We start from the raw sequence: 18,228 nt of genomic DNA, 5'->3' as shown, positions 1-18,228 counted from the left end.
TGTACTGGGCCGTACTGGGCCGGGCGGGAACGGGCGGGTTTGGGCCCGGATCGCCGCCGTTATGGAGCGGTTCCTGGAGGGGAACCGGGCGGTTTTGCAGGTAGCGGGGGTGGGAGGGAGTGCGGGAGAGAGACCGGGTGCTGGGGGGGGGGGGGGGGGGGGAGGACGACGACTGGGTGCTGAGGGGAGTGGGGTGCCCAGGGGAACGAAGTGCATGGGGACTGGGTGCCCAGGAAAGGAGGGTGCAGGGGGGAGCGGGGTGCCCAGGGGCTTGGGGAGCATGGGGACTTGGGTGCTCAGGGTGCAGGGGGAAATGGGATGCAGGGGGAAGTGGGGTGCCCGGGGACTGGGGGTGCAGGGGGGAGCAGGGGGCCCAGGAAAGCGGGGTGCAGGGGGGGAAGCAGGGTGCATGGGGACTGCGTGCCCGAGGGAGCAGGGAGAGTGAGTGCTCAGGGAAGCAGGGTGCTCGGGGACTGGGGTGCGGAGTGGGGGGGAGCAGGGTGCAGGGGGGAGTGGGGTGTACAGAGGACCAAGGCCCCTGAGTGGGGTGCACCCATCTCCCCTGGTCCTGTGCTGCCCCTCGGCCCCATGACAGCCCAGACCGGGGTGGCATAGCTGGCACCGGGGACACCCCAAGCCATTTCTACGGCTGGGGGGTCCCCAGCAGCCCCCCACCCCACCCCTGCAGCCTCGTTCCTTGTCTTGCAGCACACGGGTGCAGGTCCCCCAACTGGCGGTTACGCCGTAGGCGGCTCTCAGTTGTTTACTTCCTTGGCTTATACTGAATAAATGAGCAAATCTGGGTTATGGCATGAAATAATTGACACCAAAAAAGGGCCTGGAGACAGGGCGGCTCCCTGGAGCGGGACGGGATGGGTGCCAGCAGCTGGGGATGGGAGTTTGTGGGGTGACGTGGGTGACATTTTTTTCTTGCTGCTGCAGGCAAGAAAAAAAGGGGTGAAACGTCATGTTTTGGGGGACAGCCAGCCCCAAACTCACCATCTCTGGAAAAACCACTTTGGACTGGGATTAAAATACTGAAGGGTCCCAGGGCCGTGATGGTGTCCCCCAGGGCAGGAGGTTCCTTGTCCCTGCTGCCACAGTCGCTTGGGGCCAAGTTTTCCCAGGGCCCTGATGCGCCCGGTTTTGCGCATGTGTCCCAAAAATGTAAGGCTTTTGTGCCAGAAATGGATCCCGGCCAGGTCTCGTCCCAAGAGCGCTGGGCCAGTTGGTGCCTCAGAGATGCCAGGAGGCAGTTTACTGCCAGTGGCGGCTGGGAGATGAGTGCCAGCGGGTGGCATCTGTGGGTGACATCCATAACAAGTGGCTCCAGGGACATTGGCATGTCCCCTTGAGGGCAGCAAAGGGGAAGGGACTGGCCTGGGGGTGTTTGAAGGATGGGGACGCATCACTGCTGTGCCTGATGCCTCCTGCCCTGGCAGGAGCACATCCAGAGTCACCAGGAGATCCACGTGGTGATGGGCAATGAGGCCTGTGACCTGGACTCCACCGTCTCGGCCCTGGCTCTGGCTTATTTCCTGGCAAAGGTGAGGCTCACCCGCTGGCTTGGGGACAAATGGTGGCTTGGGGGCTGCCTCACCGGTTGTCACCCCCCTGCCGCAGACCTCCCCGGCTCCCAAAGCTGCCTTCATCCCGGTCCTGAACATCCCTCGTGCTGACTTTGCCCTCCGGACGGAGACGACATTCCTGCTGCAGGAGCAGGGCATCCCCGCCACCTCCCTCATCTTTCGGGATGAGATTGACCTGGGGGGGCTACACCACGCTGGGCTGCTCTCCCTGACCCTGGTCGATCACCACATCCTGCCCGGGTGAGCCAGGGGTGGGGGGACGTGGGGAGAACCAGGGCCACCCACCAGAAGTCTCGCTTTTTCCTCACTTGATTTTGGCCCAGGGTGGATAAAACCTTTCCCTTTCCGGGGTGTTTTTAGGGTAGGAGGAGAGGAACAAAGGGGGTTTCCAGGCTCTGCTGGGGGTGACGCATTGTAGCTGCACCCCAGGGCTGTGCAGGGGGTCTCACCCTCCCCATCTCGCCCGCCAGCGCCGACACAGCCCTGGAAGAGGCTGTGGTGGAGGTCCTTGATCACCGGCCATTGGAACGGGACAGAGCTCCCAGCTGCCAGGTGACAGCAGAGCTGGTGGGCTCCTGTGCCACACTGGTGACGGAGCGGATCGCCCAAGGTCCCCCAGGCATCCTGGACAGAACCACGGCCGCGCTGCTGCATGGTGAGGACGGGTGGCCCTCGCTGAGCCCCATCTGACAGGGATGGTGACAACTGATGGCCCCTGGTTGTTCCCCCCAGGCACCATCTTGCTGGACTGCGTGAACCTGAGCCCGGCTGCTGGCAAGGTGACGCCCAGGGACGTGGCATGTGTCTCCCTGCTCGAGGCAAGGTTCCCCGAGCTGCTGGCCCGTAATGCCATCTTTGAAGCCCTGCAAGCAGCCAAATTTGACGTCTCAGGTCTGCGCACCAGGGTCTGGCTGGGAGTGGGTCCTGGGACAGACCTCTCTCCTTGGGTACAAGGATGCGTCCCTGGGGCTCACACTTGGCCCCTCTCCTCTCCCAGGGCTGACGACAGAGCAGATGCTACGGAAGGACCTCAAAGTCCTCTCCAGTGATGAGCTGGTCCTCGCCGTCAGCGCCATCTACGTGGACTTGGAGGTGAGGCTCAGCAGAGGAGGAAACTGAGGCAGGGGTTGACACAATGGGGACACTGGGGTGATGCCAGCATCTCTCCCCATCCAGACCTTCCTGTGCCGGCCCAACTTGCTGCAGGACCTAGATGCTTTCTGCCAAGCTCGGGGCTACACAGGGTTGGTGGCCATGACGATCTCTTTTAATGAGCGCAATGAGCCCTCCCGGCAGCTCGCAGTCTACAGCCGGTGTGAGACCCTCCGCAGCACGGTGAGTGGGGGGACTGGGCACCCCATGGCACAGGGGTCTGGGGTAGGAGCCAGGCAGTTTTCAGCTGTGGTTTGCCCCAAAAGCCCCAGATTTTGGGGGTGCTGGGGGGTTCCAGCAGCCACACTCCGTACCTCACAGGTGTGCCGGGCGCTGGAAGAGGCGACGACGCCGTCCCTGCACCTCCAGCCCCTCCCGAGTCCCTGGTCCTGTGTGGGTGCCTATGCCCAGGGCAACACTTTGGCATCGCGGAAGAAGGTCCTGCCCATCCTGCGGGCAGCTCTGGCGGGGCCGGGAGCTGCCGGGGGGCCAGAGGAGGAGGTGGTCCTGCCGCCCACCCCCATGAACAGCCTGGTGGAGGAATGTCCACTGGCACAGGCCGTGCCCCCCCTCTGCCCTCAGGATGTCCTGGAGCGGGTCAGCCGCATTGCTGCTGGGCAGCCCCCCAGCTCCCCGAAATGAGAACAGGCACCCAGTGGCTTTTGGGGGCTGTACGAGGAGGTAGGGTTCCTCGGCAGGTACCGGCAGGGTGCCCAGGCATGGTGGGGTGGCAGCTGCCTTTATTAGAGCTTGGCTCCCTGCTGGAGATGGGTCCTCGTTGCAATTTGCCCCCCCCCCCCCTGCCCCCCCCCGATGGGCTCCCACCACCACAACGGCTCCGCTGGGGTTTGGTCCCCCAGGGTGTGTTTTTTGGGACCCCTCGGCTAGCGGGGCTGGAGCAGGACTCATCACACCCACTTAACGAAGGCCCTGGGGGTGTTAACAAGTTCTTGCCGTTCTTCCTACCTTGGAGGGGGCTGCATGGGGCCCCGGATGGTGGGTCTGGATGCGCAGCCAGCCCGGGACTGACACCCATGTGTTCCAAGGATTAAATTTTCCTCTTTTCTTCCACTTTTGGCTCTCGACTCTTCTTCCGGGATGGGTCCTGCGATGCCCTGCTCACCCTTGGGGTGCCGAGCATGGACCTCGCCCTCCCTGCAGGCATTCTGGGGGTCGAACCCCCTCTTTTCCGGGGGTGCAACCCCCCCTGCCAATACCCCCCCGAGTCAGAGGAGTATTTTGGGGCTCCGTAGCATGAAGGGGGTGGGGTGGGCTCAGTGTGACCGAACCTCCAAATCCAGCCCAGCCGGGAGGAAACCGGTTGTGCCACAATGAGCCCTGGCCTCTGCCGGCTGTGAATGCGGCCAAACCAGTTTGGATGAGCCACCAGTGCCATCACCGGAGCCCTTCACTGGTGGGCAGCCACAGAGTGAGAGGCTCCCCGGAAAGGTAAGCAGCCCTGGTGCAGTGCCGGGAGTCTCTTAAGTCTCATAGAGGGTTGAGCAGGACTGCGATTGGGGGTCCCCGGGGAGCATCTGTGCTGTCTCCCTGCAGCTGGGTGCACCCGTTCGCATTAGCTTTCAGTTTGGAAATGGGGGGGGAAAGGGGAAATGGGGGCAGTTTGGTGTGGAGCTGCTGGGAGATGCGAGAGCCCCAGGGGAGCTGGTCCCTGAGCTCGGGCTGGCGTGTCTCTGCAGGTGACAGGGACAAGGATGGCCGTGGTGATGGCCACTGGGGACAGCCTGGACCTCAGTGAGGAGTGGCAGGACGAGGACTTCCCTGGGTAAGGGGGTGATGGGAGTGGCACCCCGAAACCTGCTCCCCACCCCCCACCAGGTACCGCTGACCCCCCTGCTCTGTCCCTGCCAGGCCCCTGCCAGAGGGGTGCCCGGGGGCCAGCGGTGCCCCGCGGCACATGCGGAGGCGGCTGCCGGCGCTGGAGTGGACCGAGAACACTGAGCGCTCACCGGATGCCAGCATCGACATCGACCTGGATGCGCTGGAGACACCCTCGGGCAGCGACGGCTTCGAGTGGGAGGGTGAGACCCGGCTGGGGTGGGGGCACAGGGGACCCCCCGGGTTCCTCCCGCTTGGTGCCATGCTAACCGGCTGCCCGCAGAGGAGCTGCTGCACACCTGGAGCTTTGCCAAGGGGGCTGGCAGCCAGCGGGTGCCAGACACGGAGGACAAGCAGCCAGAGGAGAGTGTGGATCTGAGCGCAGTGGAGCCCTACAGCGGGGTCCTCTCCCATGGGGGTAATGCGGGGCTGGGTGCCTGGGTTGGGACTCCTGGATCTCCTCCCTGAGCCAGCTGGGTTTTTGGAAGGGGACAATAGGTGCTGGCTGTTCCACCCTCCGCTCTGGCCAGGGTACCACGGTGAGGGCTTCGGTGACATCCTGCTTTTCGCTGCCTGCCACCTCCCAGACAACAGCATCCCCCAGTACGGCTACGTGATGGAGAACCTGCTCAGGTGGGGTCCCGAGCGGGCTGGGAACCTTCCACATGCCCCATGCTTCAGTTTCCCCAAGCTGACAGGCCGGGCTGTCCCTCCAGGTACATTGTGCGCACCCTGGAGAGGATGGTGGCCGACCGCTACGTCCTGGTGTGCCTGAGTGGGGCGGCAGCACGGGGACAGATCCCTTCCTTTGGCTGGATGAAACGGTGCTACCAGGCTATGGATTGGCAGTGAGTATGCCGGGCAGGGGTGGCAGTAAGCGTGCCGGGATCACAGTGAGCCCTGGAGCATCCCGGTCCTTCCCAGGCTCCGGAAGAGCCTCCAGGCTGTGATCATTGTCCACCCCACCTGGTACATCAAGGCGCTTGTGACGCTCTCTCAGCCCTTTCTCAGGTAGGGTTGCTCGCACCCGCGCATGCAAGGCCTCACACAGGGAAGTTCACCTCCTCCCTGGGGCTTCCCATGCCAGCTCCTGGTGAACCGGCCCCATCACACAAGGGTGTAATGAGCTGCGGGGACCTCGGTCCCCCCATCTCGCCCAGCCCCACCTTCAGTGGCAAGGTCCGGTTCGCTGCCAGCCTTCGGGAGCTCTCCCAGCTTGTACCCTTGGAGCCCACACATGTCCCCGAGCCCGTCCGGCGGTGAGTCCCCTCTGCAGGGCTGGGGGCTGGGGGGTTCATGCGGTGCCGGCCACGGATGCTTTTCTCTCCCCATAGGCTGGAACCAAGCTGGGATGGCAGCTGGGATGTGATGCGGTGACAGGGACAAACAGTGGCACCAGGGGGTCTCGGCATGCCCAAAGCAGTCCCCAAGCACCCATGTGTGAATAAAGGATGTGGATGGGAGCACAGTGCCAAGCATGTGTGGGGCGTCTCGGCTTTTCCAGGCAAATTTGGCAGCCCTAGTAGCAAAGGAGGGAGGCGAGGAGCCCCGGGTAGCTTGTGGACGCGCTCCTTGGGCCAGCACAAGGGTTTTATTTCAAGGGTTGTTTTTCCCAGAGGAGGGAAAACCTAATCAAGCATTGGCACTTGCTTACCAATGCTGAGCGTGCTGTGGGGCTGGAAGAGCCCAGCTCCGTGCAGGAGCATCCCATGTGGCGTGGAGCATGGTGAAGGGGAAAGCCTCTGCCACCTGGTTGCGATGCCCGGCACGTGCTATTTAATATTTAATCCCGGCGCTATTTAAACTATATACACCCGCGCCCGAATTCGGGAGCCTGAGTCCCTCCTTGGGTCAGGCCCCGTCCTGCCTCGGCCAGTGCCGGTGAAACCCCAGTGGCAATCCTGGGCAGAGGTAACCCCACCGTGGTCCTGCCTCTGAGGTGGCAGAGGCTGTGTAGTTGTTTTTTTGAGCTCTGGAGAAAAAAAAAAAAAAATCCTAAAAAAGAAGGAAGGTGGCAGTTTGCTGGTGGTGGAAATGCCGGCTGGAGACACCGCGGGCTCATTGGTGGTGTCGGCGCTGAGCTGCTGCCGCTGAAGCGCTGGGGTTTAATCCTGGTTTTGCTCTTCTACACGTGTCTGGGAGGGCACCAAATCAGCCTCCTCACCAGGACCGGCCTCACCATGATCCCACGGGGAAACCGAGGCCCTGTGGCCTGGTGCCGAGAGGGGCCCCTGTGAGACACCGGCATGGAAAAAGGGAAAACTGGGAGGATTTGGCACATCTGGGCTGCGCCCGGCAGCTCCTGGCACGCTTCGGGAGGGTGGCTGCGTCCTTTCGGCTGAAATGCCAGTCGGGCATGAGGTGGGGGCTGCTGTCCCCGCTCCCTCCCCACGTCACCGACCCGATGCCTCTGGGAAGGAGGGATTTGCCAGGGGGATGACAACCAAAAGCCACTGGGAGCCAGGCGAGGATCACTCTGCATAAATTACCACGGGGTTCAAGCACTCGAGGTCGTCTTCTCCTCCAGTTGGGGGATCAGGCAGTTCAAGTTTGGGCTGAAAAAGCCAGGAATCTGCAAAGTCCAAGAGGCCGGGTTACAGAACCACACAAGTGGTGGCTTGTTTGGTGCGTTAATTAGTGGTGGTGCCTCAGAGGAGGACAGCGAGTGCTCAGGGCTGCCACAGCCGCTCACACGGCCGTGTACTCACACACTACAAGACCCGGGAGTTGCTCCACTGTCGCTCCCGTCCGCCCTTGGACCTCATCTCCTGGACGGCACCGGTCTGTGGGAAGGGTGCAGAGATGTGTCATCACCATTGTGAGACCCATCACCCAAGTGTAAGACCTGTCCCCCAAATATAAGGGCGCTTCACCCAACCCTGACACCCATCACCCAACCCTGAGACCCACCACCCAACCACAAGACTCCACCACCCCAACAGTAACACCCAACACCCCAAAAGCAAAACCGATCACCCAACTGTGAGACCCAGCACCCCAACAGTGACACCTGCCACCCAACCGTGAGACCCACCACCCCAACTGTTCACATGGGTAGGGTACCATGGGCAGGCCTTCTCCTGCGGCCATGTCACCAGAGCCGATGTGTGTCAGGTGGATGAAGTTCATGGGCTCGCCGATCATGGAGCGGTCGATCCGTCTCCTCCTCTTCTTCTGTAAGCAGATGAAGGTCATCAGCCCCTGGTAAGCCCATGATCCCAGGACCCCAAACTGGCCAGGCTGAAGCTACTCACGGGCTGTGGCTTCTCTACGACGCAGCAACCCAACTTGTGCCAGAAGTCGCTCATATTCGCGGCAGCCAGCTTCCCTCCGCGCCGGGCCAGCTGCCGGGGGGAGCCGCGCCGGTGCAGAGACCCCCACGCAGGGTCACTCCATGGGGATGGGTGGGGGGACCTGGTCAGGAAGGCACGGCGTGGAGAGGAGCAGCTGGCTGTGGGTGTGAAGGGAGGGGTGATGCCTGCAGTCCTGACTCCCCAAATCGATCCCAAATCCATGTCCCATCGACTAAACAGAGGCAGAGACCCCTGGGTGACTCCTGGCATCACAAAGAGACCCCCAAGGGACTGCAGGCATCACACAGAGACCCCGAGGGACCCCAGGCATCACAGCAAGACCCTGAGGGACCCTGGGCATTGCACAGAAACCCCTGGGTGGCCCCTGGCATCGCATAGAGACCCCAAGGGACCCCGGGCATTGCACAGCCACCTGGAAGAGTTGTCCCCGTGGCCAGGGCAGGATCTGGCCCTGGCCCCTGCCCCCGTGCAGGACGCAGCTGAGGGATGCTGCAGCAGGATGGGGGGGGGGGCACGCAGGCGGCCATAGCAAATCCCAACTCCCTGAGCCAGGCGGCTATAAATATCCCAGCCTTTCCGAAAAGGGGCCAGAGGCTGAGCTCTTCCGCTCCAGCTTGAAAAGCAGATGGGGGAGAAATAAACAGGGGTTCTGCCTGGCTGGCAGGATTCTACCCCAAAACCCCACGGCCCTGGCTGGGATAGCCAAGGGGGGTGTGGAAACGGGGGTTAACCATCCCCGCCCCAAGGAGAGACAACTCCTTCGCTGCAAAAGCACCCAGCAGCGCACACAAAACTCACCCACCCATGAAGGGCCGCAGACTGAGCACAACCCTATATCAGTCACCGGAGAGTCCCCACGCTGGGGTGGGGGGCAGCTAGTGGCGACACCAAGGCAAGGCCAAGTTTTGCCGGAGCTCAGCCTCCACAGCAGACGGGTGCCGGACCCCACCGCGCCAGCAAACAGGAAGACTCCCTTCCTCTGCCCCTGCGCCGGCGACGCCGGATGGGTCCAAAGTCTGCAGCAGCCGGCTGGCGCTTCCTGCCTGCGGCGGGGAGGAGCAGGGCCCGTGGCCACGGCTGCTGGGTGCTGGGGCCAGCAGCACCCCAAAATGGGGTGCTAAACCCCCCTTGGGTGCCCAGGGATGCTCCGACCCCACGGGATTGCATCACATTGGTGCTGTCCCCTTGCCAGGGCCAGCAGGCAGGATCTGGCCTCAGGGTGACCCAGCTGCCCCCAGGAACAACCCTGTGGCTGGACAGCACCCGCAGCCCATCCCCTTGGCGTCAGTGCACTGAGGGGGAGTGGGTGCCCAGCTGTGCCCAGTCCGCCCACCCAGTGCCAGCCTGGGCCTGGGTCCCAGCAGGGAGACTTGAGGCACAACCGAGACAGCCCCCCCCGAGCCCCCAGTGTCCCTCACCCTGGCAGCTAGGCCCCAGTTCCCAGCCACCAGCCCGGCCAGCGCAGCTGCTGAGAACAGGCAGGTTGTGACACGTCCAGGGTGGCGTAAACCGGGGCCATGCCCATGCCAGACCCGCGCACTGGCACCCCCCCGGCCAAACTTGGCCTCTCCCCTGGGCTGTGGACAGACAGACAGACAGAGTGGAGTGGGGTGGGGGGGGCTGCCTTTTCTTTTCTAGCCTGATTTCCTTAGGAAATGAGGCTGCTGTAGTCAGCCTCCGCCATAACACCCCGGCTTACTGCCGGATCCAGCAGCGTGGCGGAAACGCCTTGGGGGGGGTAGTCCCCAATTTCGACATTGCAACCAGTCCCCTGAGTGTTGGAAGAGCCTCCATGGGGAGCCCCGGGAGTGGGCTTAGCCTCGTACGAGCTACCAGCGAATCCCCATGTAAACCCAGAGGGGTTCAAGCTGCCACGACCCCCCCTGCTTGTACCCCTCCTTCCTCCCCCCAAAACCACCCCCCAGCACCCACTGGGCCTCACGTCCTCACGCGCAGCGAAGGGTGACGGCTGGGGCTGGATCCAGCCGATCTCCCGGCTCCAGGCAGTTGTTGGCGGTGGGTCCCGCAGGCCGCAGCTGCCCCAGTTCCCCTGCCCCGTAGGGGTCTCACACGTCCCCCTCACTGGTTGCCCACCCCTGCAATGAGTTGTATCCCATCTCAGCCCACCTGGTTGGAGGGGGCCTGGCCCCGTGGTGGCCCCAGGGAGGGTGGTTTATGGCCCGGCCCGCGCCGGCACACACAAAATGACTTCCCTGTTGGGAAACCACCGCTCGGCGGCTCTGCGTCACCGGCGGGGGACCGGGGAGAGGAGTGAGGCTGTTTGGGGGGAACCACTCCAGGCCCCCCAGCACTGGGGTACACCCACCCCAGGGGTGCTCTCTGGAGTCCCCCCAAGCTTGGAAGGGAGGGCAGTGTGCTGGGTGAGAGCCCTGGGACCCCCCTGGCTGTGGGCCCCGAATGGCCGGGATGGGGTGGCAAAGTGGGGGGAGAACCCCCTTTGCAACAGATGTGGCTGCCAGCCTGGGGGCAACGGGTGCCGGCAAGGGTGGGGAGACTCGATAGGGCTGGGGGGTACCCGAAGGGCTGGTGGTCCCGGGGGTCACTCTAAGGCTGGGGCATCCCAGAAAGGCTGGGGGATCCTAGAAGGGCAGGGGACCCCAGGGGTCCTGGTGGGGCTGGGGTGTCCCGGCGGGGCTGGGGGGTCCCGGTAGGGCTGGGGGGGTCCCTGTGGGGCTGGGGAGGTCCCAGCAGAGTCGGGAGTGCCGGCAGAGTTGGGGGTCCCGGCAGGACTCCCCCCGTCCGACCAGGGGTCTGTTGGGGGGGTCCTCCCGCCGCCCCCCTCCCGTCCCGGTGCCGCCCCCGTACCCTCCCCGCCTTTCCACGGCGCTTTCGGGGGCCGTTCCCCGGGGTCGCACCCCCTCGGGCCGGTCCCGGTCCCGGTGGCGGTTCCATTACCTGCCCCAGCGCAGGGTGCGGGGTCCCGGTGCGGGGTCCCGGTACCGGTGCCGGTGCCCAGCTCGCAGCGGCCAGGCGTGGCCCGGCGGGTGCGGGACGAGGCGCTTCCCAGCCGCCCGGCTCGGCTCGGCGCGGCCCGGCCCGGCCAGGAGCACAGCTCCCACCCTGGACACCGCCGGCATTGCAGGGGCCACCGCCGGGCTGGGGGGAGGGGGCGGGGGGGAGCCAGCGAGGTCGGAGGTCCCCGGGGTCCCGGCGGGGGTGGGGGTCCTGGGGTGCCGGTAGGGCTGAGGGGTCCCGGCAAGGCTGGGGCGTCCTGGTGGGGCTGGGGGGGGGGGGGAATCTGGGTAGGGTTGGGGGCGTCCCTGTAGGGCTGGGGGTCCTGGGGGTCCCGGTAGGGCTGGGGGGTCCCAGGACGGCTGGGCTTCCTGATAGGGATGCGGCTCACAGGGATAGGGGTCCAGGGACTCAGCAATGGGCGGGGGCTTGTTAGGGGTCCCTGGCAGTTCTGGGGTTTCTGGGGGTCCCAGTAGGGCTGGGAGTCCCTGGTAGGGCTACCGGGGGGGGGGGGGGGTTGGCACAACTGGGGGTCCCCGGGCATAGCAAGAGGGGGGTGTCCTGGTAGGGCTGGTGGTCCCCAGCTGGGGGGTCCAGGGGCTCAGCAATGTTGGAGGGCCCTGCATGGCTGGGGTTTCTGGGAGGACTGGGGAGGTCCCAGGGGTTCTGGTAGGGCTGGGGGTGCCCAGCAAGACTGGGGGTCCCCACCAGGGCTCAGTTATGCTCCCGTTTGCTCCCGAGTCTTATTCCCACTTTTTCCATGGATGTGTCAGGGGACCAAAGCACCCGAAAGGGTGGAAATCCCCGGACCACCCTCTGGCCGGCGTCAAGCAGCATTGCACCACTTCCAGCTCGGGGCCCTTCCGCTTGCACAATGCCCGCCGCGGTCCTGCCACCACCACTAACACCCGCCATGGCCTACCACCGCCACTGCCACCCGCCATAGTCCTGCCACCACCACTGCCACCGGCAAAATCCCACAACTCCAGCAACTGGCCAAGCTGGTCTGGGACCTCTGGGGTCTCCAGCCCGCTCAGAGGGACCCAGGCAGGGGACACCCCTGGGTGAGCCCCAGAGTGTCCCTTCCTACATCAGCCCCCAAATCCCAACCATCCCCATCGCTCCCACTCTAGAAATCCCGAACAAGGCGGCACTGTCCCCGCTCAGTCGGGTGTCTGTCCTGCGCCTGTCCTGAGCCGTTGGGGCGGCCCTGGCTGATAATACCCCGAGTGTTTGAGACCTCGTTTCAGCTGAAGAGCCTTTTTTTTTTTTTTTTTTTTTTTTTTTCTTCTTGTGCTGCCAGAGGACCTTGTCCCCCGCTAGACCCCCCCCACCCCGATGATGTGTCTGCTGGGTCTGAGCAGCCCTCCTGAAACTGCCAGGTCCAAAGCAGCTGCAGTGAAGAGATTTCGGTCCCAAAGCCACTGCAGTGAAGAGATTTCGGTCCCTGCGGTGCAGAGGGACCCCACATCACCACCTCCCCCATCTTCACCCATGGGATTTGGCCCCAAGTCCCTTCTCCTCTCAGGGAGGGACATCATAGGTTTGGGTTGTCACACGTGAGCCACCCCTTTCAGTAGGTGACACCCCGAAGTGAAGGGACTGGGCAGGGGGATGGGTCACATCCAGCTCCCCACAGGGCCGCCCAGCCAAGCCGCACCCCATGGTCTCGGGATCCCCAAAACCACAGCAGCTTGACCCCCCCAGAGGGATCAGCATCCTTTGCTGGGCCTCTGGTTGGCATTTTCCCCGCGCCAGGCACTGGCGCGGCCGAGCTGAGACCGGGTCTATTTAGGAGCAGGGGACATGGGATCCTCTTGGCTCATGGCAGCAGCAGGGAGAGGAGGAGGAGGAGGAGGAGGAGGCAGAAATAGCCCAGCTGAAAGCCGAGCACTGGCAAAAGGACTTGGCACCAGCTGAAAAGAGCAGCACACAGGGAATGGAGAGTAAAAAGGAGAAAAAAAAACCTAAATCCCAAAGGAATGTAGATCCCAGGCAAAGCCCAGGGGAGAGGAAGGCGAGGGCTGCTCTCAGCCTCTCAGGTGTGTGGATCCGGCCTGTGCCCCCCCAAAAAAGGGTGTTTCAGGGCTCAGCAGTGGCCAGGGCAGGGAGATTCACAGGTCAGAGGGGTTGGATTGGGGTTTTCTTTGCTGTCCTGCTGCTTGGGATCCCCATCCCTCTGACACCACATCAGCACAGGGGCTGTGGTCATGGCCCGGTGCCCACGGGTGCTGTGGCGGGAAGCAGGGGGTAGCAGGGCTGCACAAGGTGCCCCCCATCCCTTGGTTCAAAGCAGCCCTTCTCCCAGCCCTGGCAGTGATGTCGGCTTTGGGTGTCTCCCTCCTATTTCTAGCTCCACATCTGGCTTCAAACACAAAGCCAAGATATTTTTGCCATGCAGCATCAGGACCAAACACCTCCAGATTCAGCAGCGCCGCAAAAAAACCCCCTTATCTGGGTTTTTATGCACCAAACCTCCCTGCACTTGATTTGCAAAGAGTCCTCCTCCGGCCCAAAGTTCGGGGGTACCGCAGCACCCCATTTCTTTGCCTGCAGGTAAAAAGAAATGTTTGCCAGCTCCTCGGAGGCTGAAAATGATCCATTATCCCCCCAGATCTTGAGCTGCAGCCTTCAGGAGTGAATCGGGAACCACTGCAGAAAATCTCCCATCCTCTGTAGGTTTAATATATCCCCATCTTGGGGGTCCAGTGCGCAGGATCCCCTCCTGCACGTCCACGTCGGCCGTCCTCCCCCTCCCTGGTGCGGGTGGGAGCCGCTGACTCATCTGCCCGTCGTCTCCCCCCCCCCCCCCCGCCCCCGACGAAGGGGAATTCATCGGGCGGCTTCGAGGGGCTGCATTGCAGACCCAGACGCGCCAGCAGACAAAAGCGAAGCAGTGACGCCCGCGGCTTCCCAGCACAAAGAGCCTGGCCGGCATCGAGCCCATCCATCCATCCTCGACAGGTAAGGGATGGTGGGATGCAGGCTGAGGGGGATGAGAAGCAAGAGGATGCTTTATTTTGGAAAAGACTTGGGTGGAGGGAGGCATTGGCACCCCAGGATTTTGGGGGGGGGGGGGGACAGCAACCAGCAGGGATTAATCAGATTAAGGTATTTTTGCCCCCAAGGGACAAGCGGACCACACCGATCCAAGGGGACATGCTCTTTCTTGGGGGTGACAGGCAATGCAGGAGGGTATTTTTTCCCCGCATCAATTGCCTTTTCTGGATATTTGAATTTTTTATTTCGTGTCAGTAAACTCCCTTTTCCCCCCTTTGAAGCTTTAAAATCCATTGTCCGCAACATCCATCAGCATTAAATAACTCACTGCTGTTGTGCAGAAAGATACCCAGGGATACATCCCCAGAGAGGAAGCTATTTCAAAGCACCATGGCTCATTTTACCCGGGGGGGGGGGGGTGTGACACAGGAGCCTTTCATAGCCTCTGAGTTACATCGGGAATCTTAAATTTAGCAGCTGGTCACCCCTCATCGCACAGATGGGGAGTGAGGGAGGGTGTGATTCAAGGTATGTCTGAATCATCCTTTAGGATTCCAATTCCCAGGACTTAAAACTGGGGAATCAGTGGGGAAAGGAGGATATTTTGGGTCAGTCAGTTGATTTTATTTTTTCCCCACCTCTGTTGCCAAATGTGCAGAGGTGAATGACATAATTCTGCCAGGGAAAAGCAAGTCAGCGTGGCAGTGACTCAGCTCAGGCCGTGCTGTGCCGGAGAAAAAGCTGAACCACATCTCCTCCCGCTCTTTCCCAATTCTCCGTGGATCCGGGTGGGGTTGCGGGAGGGGCTCTGCGGCATGGAACAGCAGCATGGAATGGCAGGATGGCATGGCACGGCAGGATGGTGGGCACACAGCCGGCACCAGCAGGGTGGGTGGGGTGCGATGGCAATGCCGAGCGATGCTTCTTCTAGCCCTTTCTAGAGGGTTCAGTTGTGGTCCCCTGGGGCAATACAATGCCATGCAGGCTGGGGAGGGAGTGTGCCATGCAGTGGGCTCTGTGGGTGGTGGGTGGTGGGGGGATGCGCAGGGACACCCCTTCACTGCCCGCTCCATGGGGGGCTTGGCGCAGGGAAAGGGCGAGACCCTTCTGCATGATTTGGTGGGAAAAGGGTTCATTTGGATCCCAGTTCCTGTCCCTCCAGGCAGAGCAGGATGTGGGGGACAGCCCGTCTCTGCTCCCCACTGATGCCACCCCACAGACATCGAGGTGCCCAGGATGGATGTTGGGAGATGTGGTTGGGAAGGGGCTAGCCCCCACCCTGGCCTTCCTTTCCACGATCCCCTTTGTGCGGATGGGGAAACTGAGGCATGAGGTGACAACTCCCATTGCACACCCCTCCAAATTAGAGCTCAGAGAAGGGCTGTGACCACAGCCATGGATAACACTAGTTGTAGGGCTCAAGTGTGCATTTAGACCCACCCTGTAGTCAAACCTCCATGACACCATGTTCTCCTGCCCCACTGATTGTTTTTTGGGGGGGTATCCTGTAGAATTTGGCCAATACAGCAACGCCTGAGGGTTTCGGCTGCTTTGGGGCAACTCCTGTGCCTTTGGTAGAGCACTTCTCCTCCTCTTCTCTCCCCTCTCCCCCTTCACCTTCACAGCCCGAAAATGCTGGACACCATCAGCAGCCAGTACGACTCCTTCATCTACTGGAGGATGCCGATCCCACGGCTGGACGTGGCAGAGCTGGAGGTGCTAGGGCTTAGTGACGTGGCCCTCTACAAACCCAAAGGAGGGCTGGGCAAGCTCGCTGGCAAGCAGGATCAGGTCAGCCAGGACATCTCCAAAGAAGAGGACAGTCTGCTGCAGTTCAACAGCTTTAATTTCTGGAGAGCTCCTATTGCCAGCATTAGCTCGTTAGATTTCGATCTAATTTGAAGCCTTCCCTTCTGGCCTTCCTCACCCCCCTGCCCTCTCCTTCTCTGCTAGGCATGTGAGGATTTGGCTTTGTTGTCAGTTTGAAGGTTGTTTTTTGTGTTTCAGGCAGTTTTTGGCATCACTAATTAACTCAGCAGTTCACCCTTGCCCTGATGCTGATGGGCTTCCTGCAAAGCTTCAACCTCTCTCCAGCTTCCCCCTCTTTTCTTCCCTTCTTGCAGTAGCGCTGGAAACACCACGATGGTGCAAGCAGGGGTTAACAGTGGAAATATGAGGGGAGGGGGCAGAAACAGCCACCCCATTGCCCCAGGTCCACATGCCAGTGGGTGTGGGAGATGCTGGGGGGGTTTCTGCTACCACCCCGCACCCTATGGCTGTGTGACCGTGGGCATCCCCATGCTCTAGGACAAGCATTTGAGCTCATTTCTTGTGTGCTTTTTTAAGAAACTCATTTGTGCAAAGGGAACAGCGCAGAACTGATGGGAATCGTCTTTGCTTTGCAGACAGCATCGTCCCTGCTCCTCTCCCAGGGACACAGAGACCCTCTGTGCTCCTCTGGCCCAGTTTCTCCAAAAGCCGCTTTGCTCCTTAACCTTCCCCTTGGGAATGCAAGGTGGAAGTGGCAGGGATGTGCCTGGGACAGGAGCACAAACCACTTTCTTGAAAGAAATAGTCTCTTTGAGCCTTGTGGCTTGAGCCCAAGCAGGAGAAATGATGGCCAGGAGGGTAAATACACATGGAAATGTTCCGACCTTTCTTGATGGGGTCAAGGCTGGATGTTCACTGCCCAAAATTTGATTTTTCTCTCCCTTTTTTATCCCTTACGTGCTTTATCCCATGTGTAACTCCCAACTGGGACAGAAGCTGGATACATCGTGGGGTCTATATGGGTAACGGGGGCTGAGCTGAAAGATAAGATGGAGAATTTAGTTTGATCTTACCCCGAAATGAAAACATTTCTGGTTCCCCACTCAATTAGTCAACTCCTTTAAATATAACAAAACAAACAAACAAACTGCTGCATTCACTCAAGTGGAAGCCTTGCATTTTCCTCGAAGAGGTTTTCACCTGCGCTCTCCACAGGCTGAGGTTTATTTCTGAGCATCATCTCAAAATGGGGAGGAAAAACCCCCAACCCTGAATCATTTTTGGCTTTTAAACATTTTTTTCCCCATGTTTTTTTTCTGGGAGAGTGAACATGACTGGTTTGTCTTCTTGAACGTGCTTTTTTGGGGTTTGATTGGGGTGATATGGAACATCCCAAAACTGTCCTAAGAGTTGGAGGGGGTACGTGGCTGGGGGGAGGCTGAGGCAGCACTTAAAAGGTGCCCCCAAAAAGAGGCAAATATTGGGAAAATCTGCACTCCATTATGAAAAGGGAGCACAGCTCTCCTGTAATCTTCAGAAATGACCCAGCCTGCTGACTTTGAACTACCAACGTAAAACCAGAGGTGAAAAATGTAAACTTTCCTATGCAGAGCTGTTTGATTTCTGTGTTCCCAGCTGGGAAAACCCACAGAAGTATTTATTATGAAGCTTTAAATAAAATTATTTAAAAACATACTCATTCCTGTGGACACTTAAAAAAATCCATGTAGACTAGCATCAAATTCTTCCTGTAATGTGCCATTAAATTGTTTTAAATCTTTCTACGGTGACCTGAGAACTGACGTGAGAACACGTACCCATGTGTCTTTGCAAACACTGCAGAGAGTTTAAGTGTGGAAGAACTAAACCTAAGGGATTATTCTAAGAACATTAAGGGTATTATTTAAAATTAAGCTTTTCCAAGCCCCACAGAAAAACGCCTTAGAGGAGCCCCAGAGAGGAAAGAGGCCCCAGGGTTTCACATTTACCCCAAAACAGGCATTTGGAACACATTAGGGGTACCTAAGTGGGCAACGCACCACATAAGGACTTGGGCACCCTTTCTTGAGGGAAGCCCGCTCTTAGACAAGAAGGCACTCAGAGGAGACAGAGACACACAGACTGTACCCATATACATGTACTTATAGACACAAGACATATCGAAGGACCAAAGCCCCTACAAGCCACGAAAACCAACCACCCTGCCTCAGGCAGCTGCCACCGCCCTTTCATAGTTGGCGCCTAAACGCCTCTGCCGGAACTAACTACAGGGGCACATCACACGCATCGCTCTTAGTATCAGTCGTCTCGGTTTATCCTTCCGCTAGAGAAAATACTCCCTTTTAAGGGCTCCCCCGTTGCTCGCCGCCCTCTTCCAGGCCCCTGGGCGGGCAGAGAGCTGGGGAAAAGAAGGAGAAATTCCCTAATGCCGCCTCGTACCCTCTGCGACCAAGCGTGGGGAAGTCTAAGCCACCTTTCCTCCGCCGACAGCGGCGAGGGACTCTTTTGTTACTGTGGTAGTATCCTTCCGCGGCCGCCTCCCAGAGTTGCTTCCGGGTCGGCCATTTTGTGTGGCCGCGGCGGGAGGGGCGGGA

At 60.6% G+C, this 18,228-nt stretch overlaps 3 protein-coding genes across 11 annotated transcripts; 2 read left to right on the top strand and 1 right to left on the bottom strand.

Moving 5' to 3' along the window:
* LOC126040801 (exopolyphosphatase PRUNE1-like) lies at window positions 1–6,166 on the top strand. 4 transcript variants are annotated; one of them, XM_049805706.1, is made up of 15 exons: window positions 1–100; window positions 1,443–1,547; window positions 1,624–1,829; window positions 2,060–2,244; window positions 2,322–2,480; window positions 2,587–2,681; window positions 2,766–2,924; window positions 4,439–4,524; window positions 4,611–4,780; window positions 4,861–4,995; window positions 5,108–5,210; window positions 5,294–5,425; window positions 5,502–5,588; window positions 5,738–5,836; window positions 5,912–6,166. In XM_049805706.1, exons 1-15 carry the CDS (start codon window positions 62–64, stop codon window positions 5,952–5,954), a joined length of 1,803 nt encoding a protein of 600 aa, XP_049661663.1. In that variant the 5' UTR covers window positions 1–61; the 3' UTR covers window positions 5,955–6,166. The 4 variants fall into 4 exon arrangements, with proteins under 4 accessions (XP_049661663.1, XP_049661664.1, XP_049661665.1 ...); XM_049805709.1 differs by lacking the exon at window positions 1,624–1,829 and having other exon boundaries at window positions 5–100; XM_049805707.1 differs by lacking the exons at window positions 5,502–5,588; window positions 5,738–5,836.
* Window positions 6,167–6,556: 390 nt separating this feature from the next.
* CDC42SE1 (CDC42 small effector 1) lies at window positions 6,557–10,951 on the bottom strand. 6 transcript variants are annotated; one of them, XM_049805714.1, is made up of 6 exons: window positions 10,808–10,951; window positions 9,824–9,987; window positions 7,832–8,028; window positions 7,641–7,751; window positions 7,286–7,360; window positions 6,557–7,149 (listed from the first exon to the last, which is right to left on the bottom strand). In XM_049805714.1, exons 3-5 carry the CDS (start codon window positions 7,883–7,885, stop codon window positions 7,289–7,291), a joined length of 237 nt encoding a protein of 78 aa, XP_049661671.1. In that variant the 5' UTR covers window positions 7,886–8,028; window positions 9,824–9,987; window positions 10,808–10,951; the 3' UTR covers window positions 6,557–7,149; window positions 7,286–7,288. The 6 variants fall into 6 exon arrangements, with proteins under 6 accessions (XP_049661671.1, XP_049661672.1, XP_049661670.1 ...); XM_049805715.1 differs by having other exon boundaries at window positions 9,842–9,987; XM_049805713.1 differs by lacking the exon at window positions 9,824–9,987 and having other exon boundaries at window positions 7,832–7,991; window positions 10,808–10,917.
* A 2,446-nt stretch (window positions 10,952–13,397) lies between these two features.
* MLLT11 (MLLT11 transcription factor 7 cofactor) lies at window positions 13,398–17,329 on the top strand. Its single transcript, XM_049806667.1, has 2 exons — window positions 13,398–13,828; window positions 15,490–17,329. The coding sequence occupies exon 2, from the start codon at window positions 15,497–15,499 to the stop codon at window positions 15,764–15,766; it is 270 nt and encodes an 89-aa protein (XP_049662624.1). The 5' UTR covers window positions 13,398–13,828; window positions 15,490–15,496; the 3' UTR covers window positions 15,767–17,329.
* Window positions 17,330–18,228: the final 899 nt, after the last annotated feature.

This window comes from Accipiter gentilis, chromosome 7, assembly GCF_929443795.1.
Source record: "Accipiter gentilis chromosome 7, bAccGen1.1, whole genome shotgun sequence".
Taxonomy (NCBI): domain Eukaryota; kingdom Metazoa; phylum Chordata; class Aves; order Accipitriformes; family Accipitridae; genus Astur; species Astur gentilis.
Note: the sequence above shows the minus strand (reverse complement) of the source record. Positions and strands in the feature narration are given on the sequence as shown.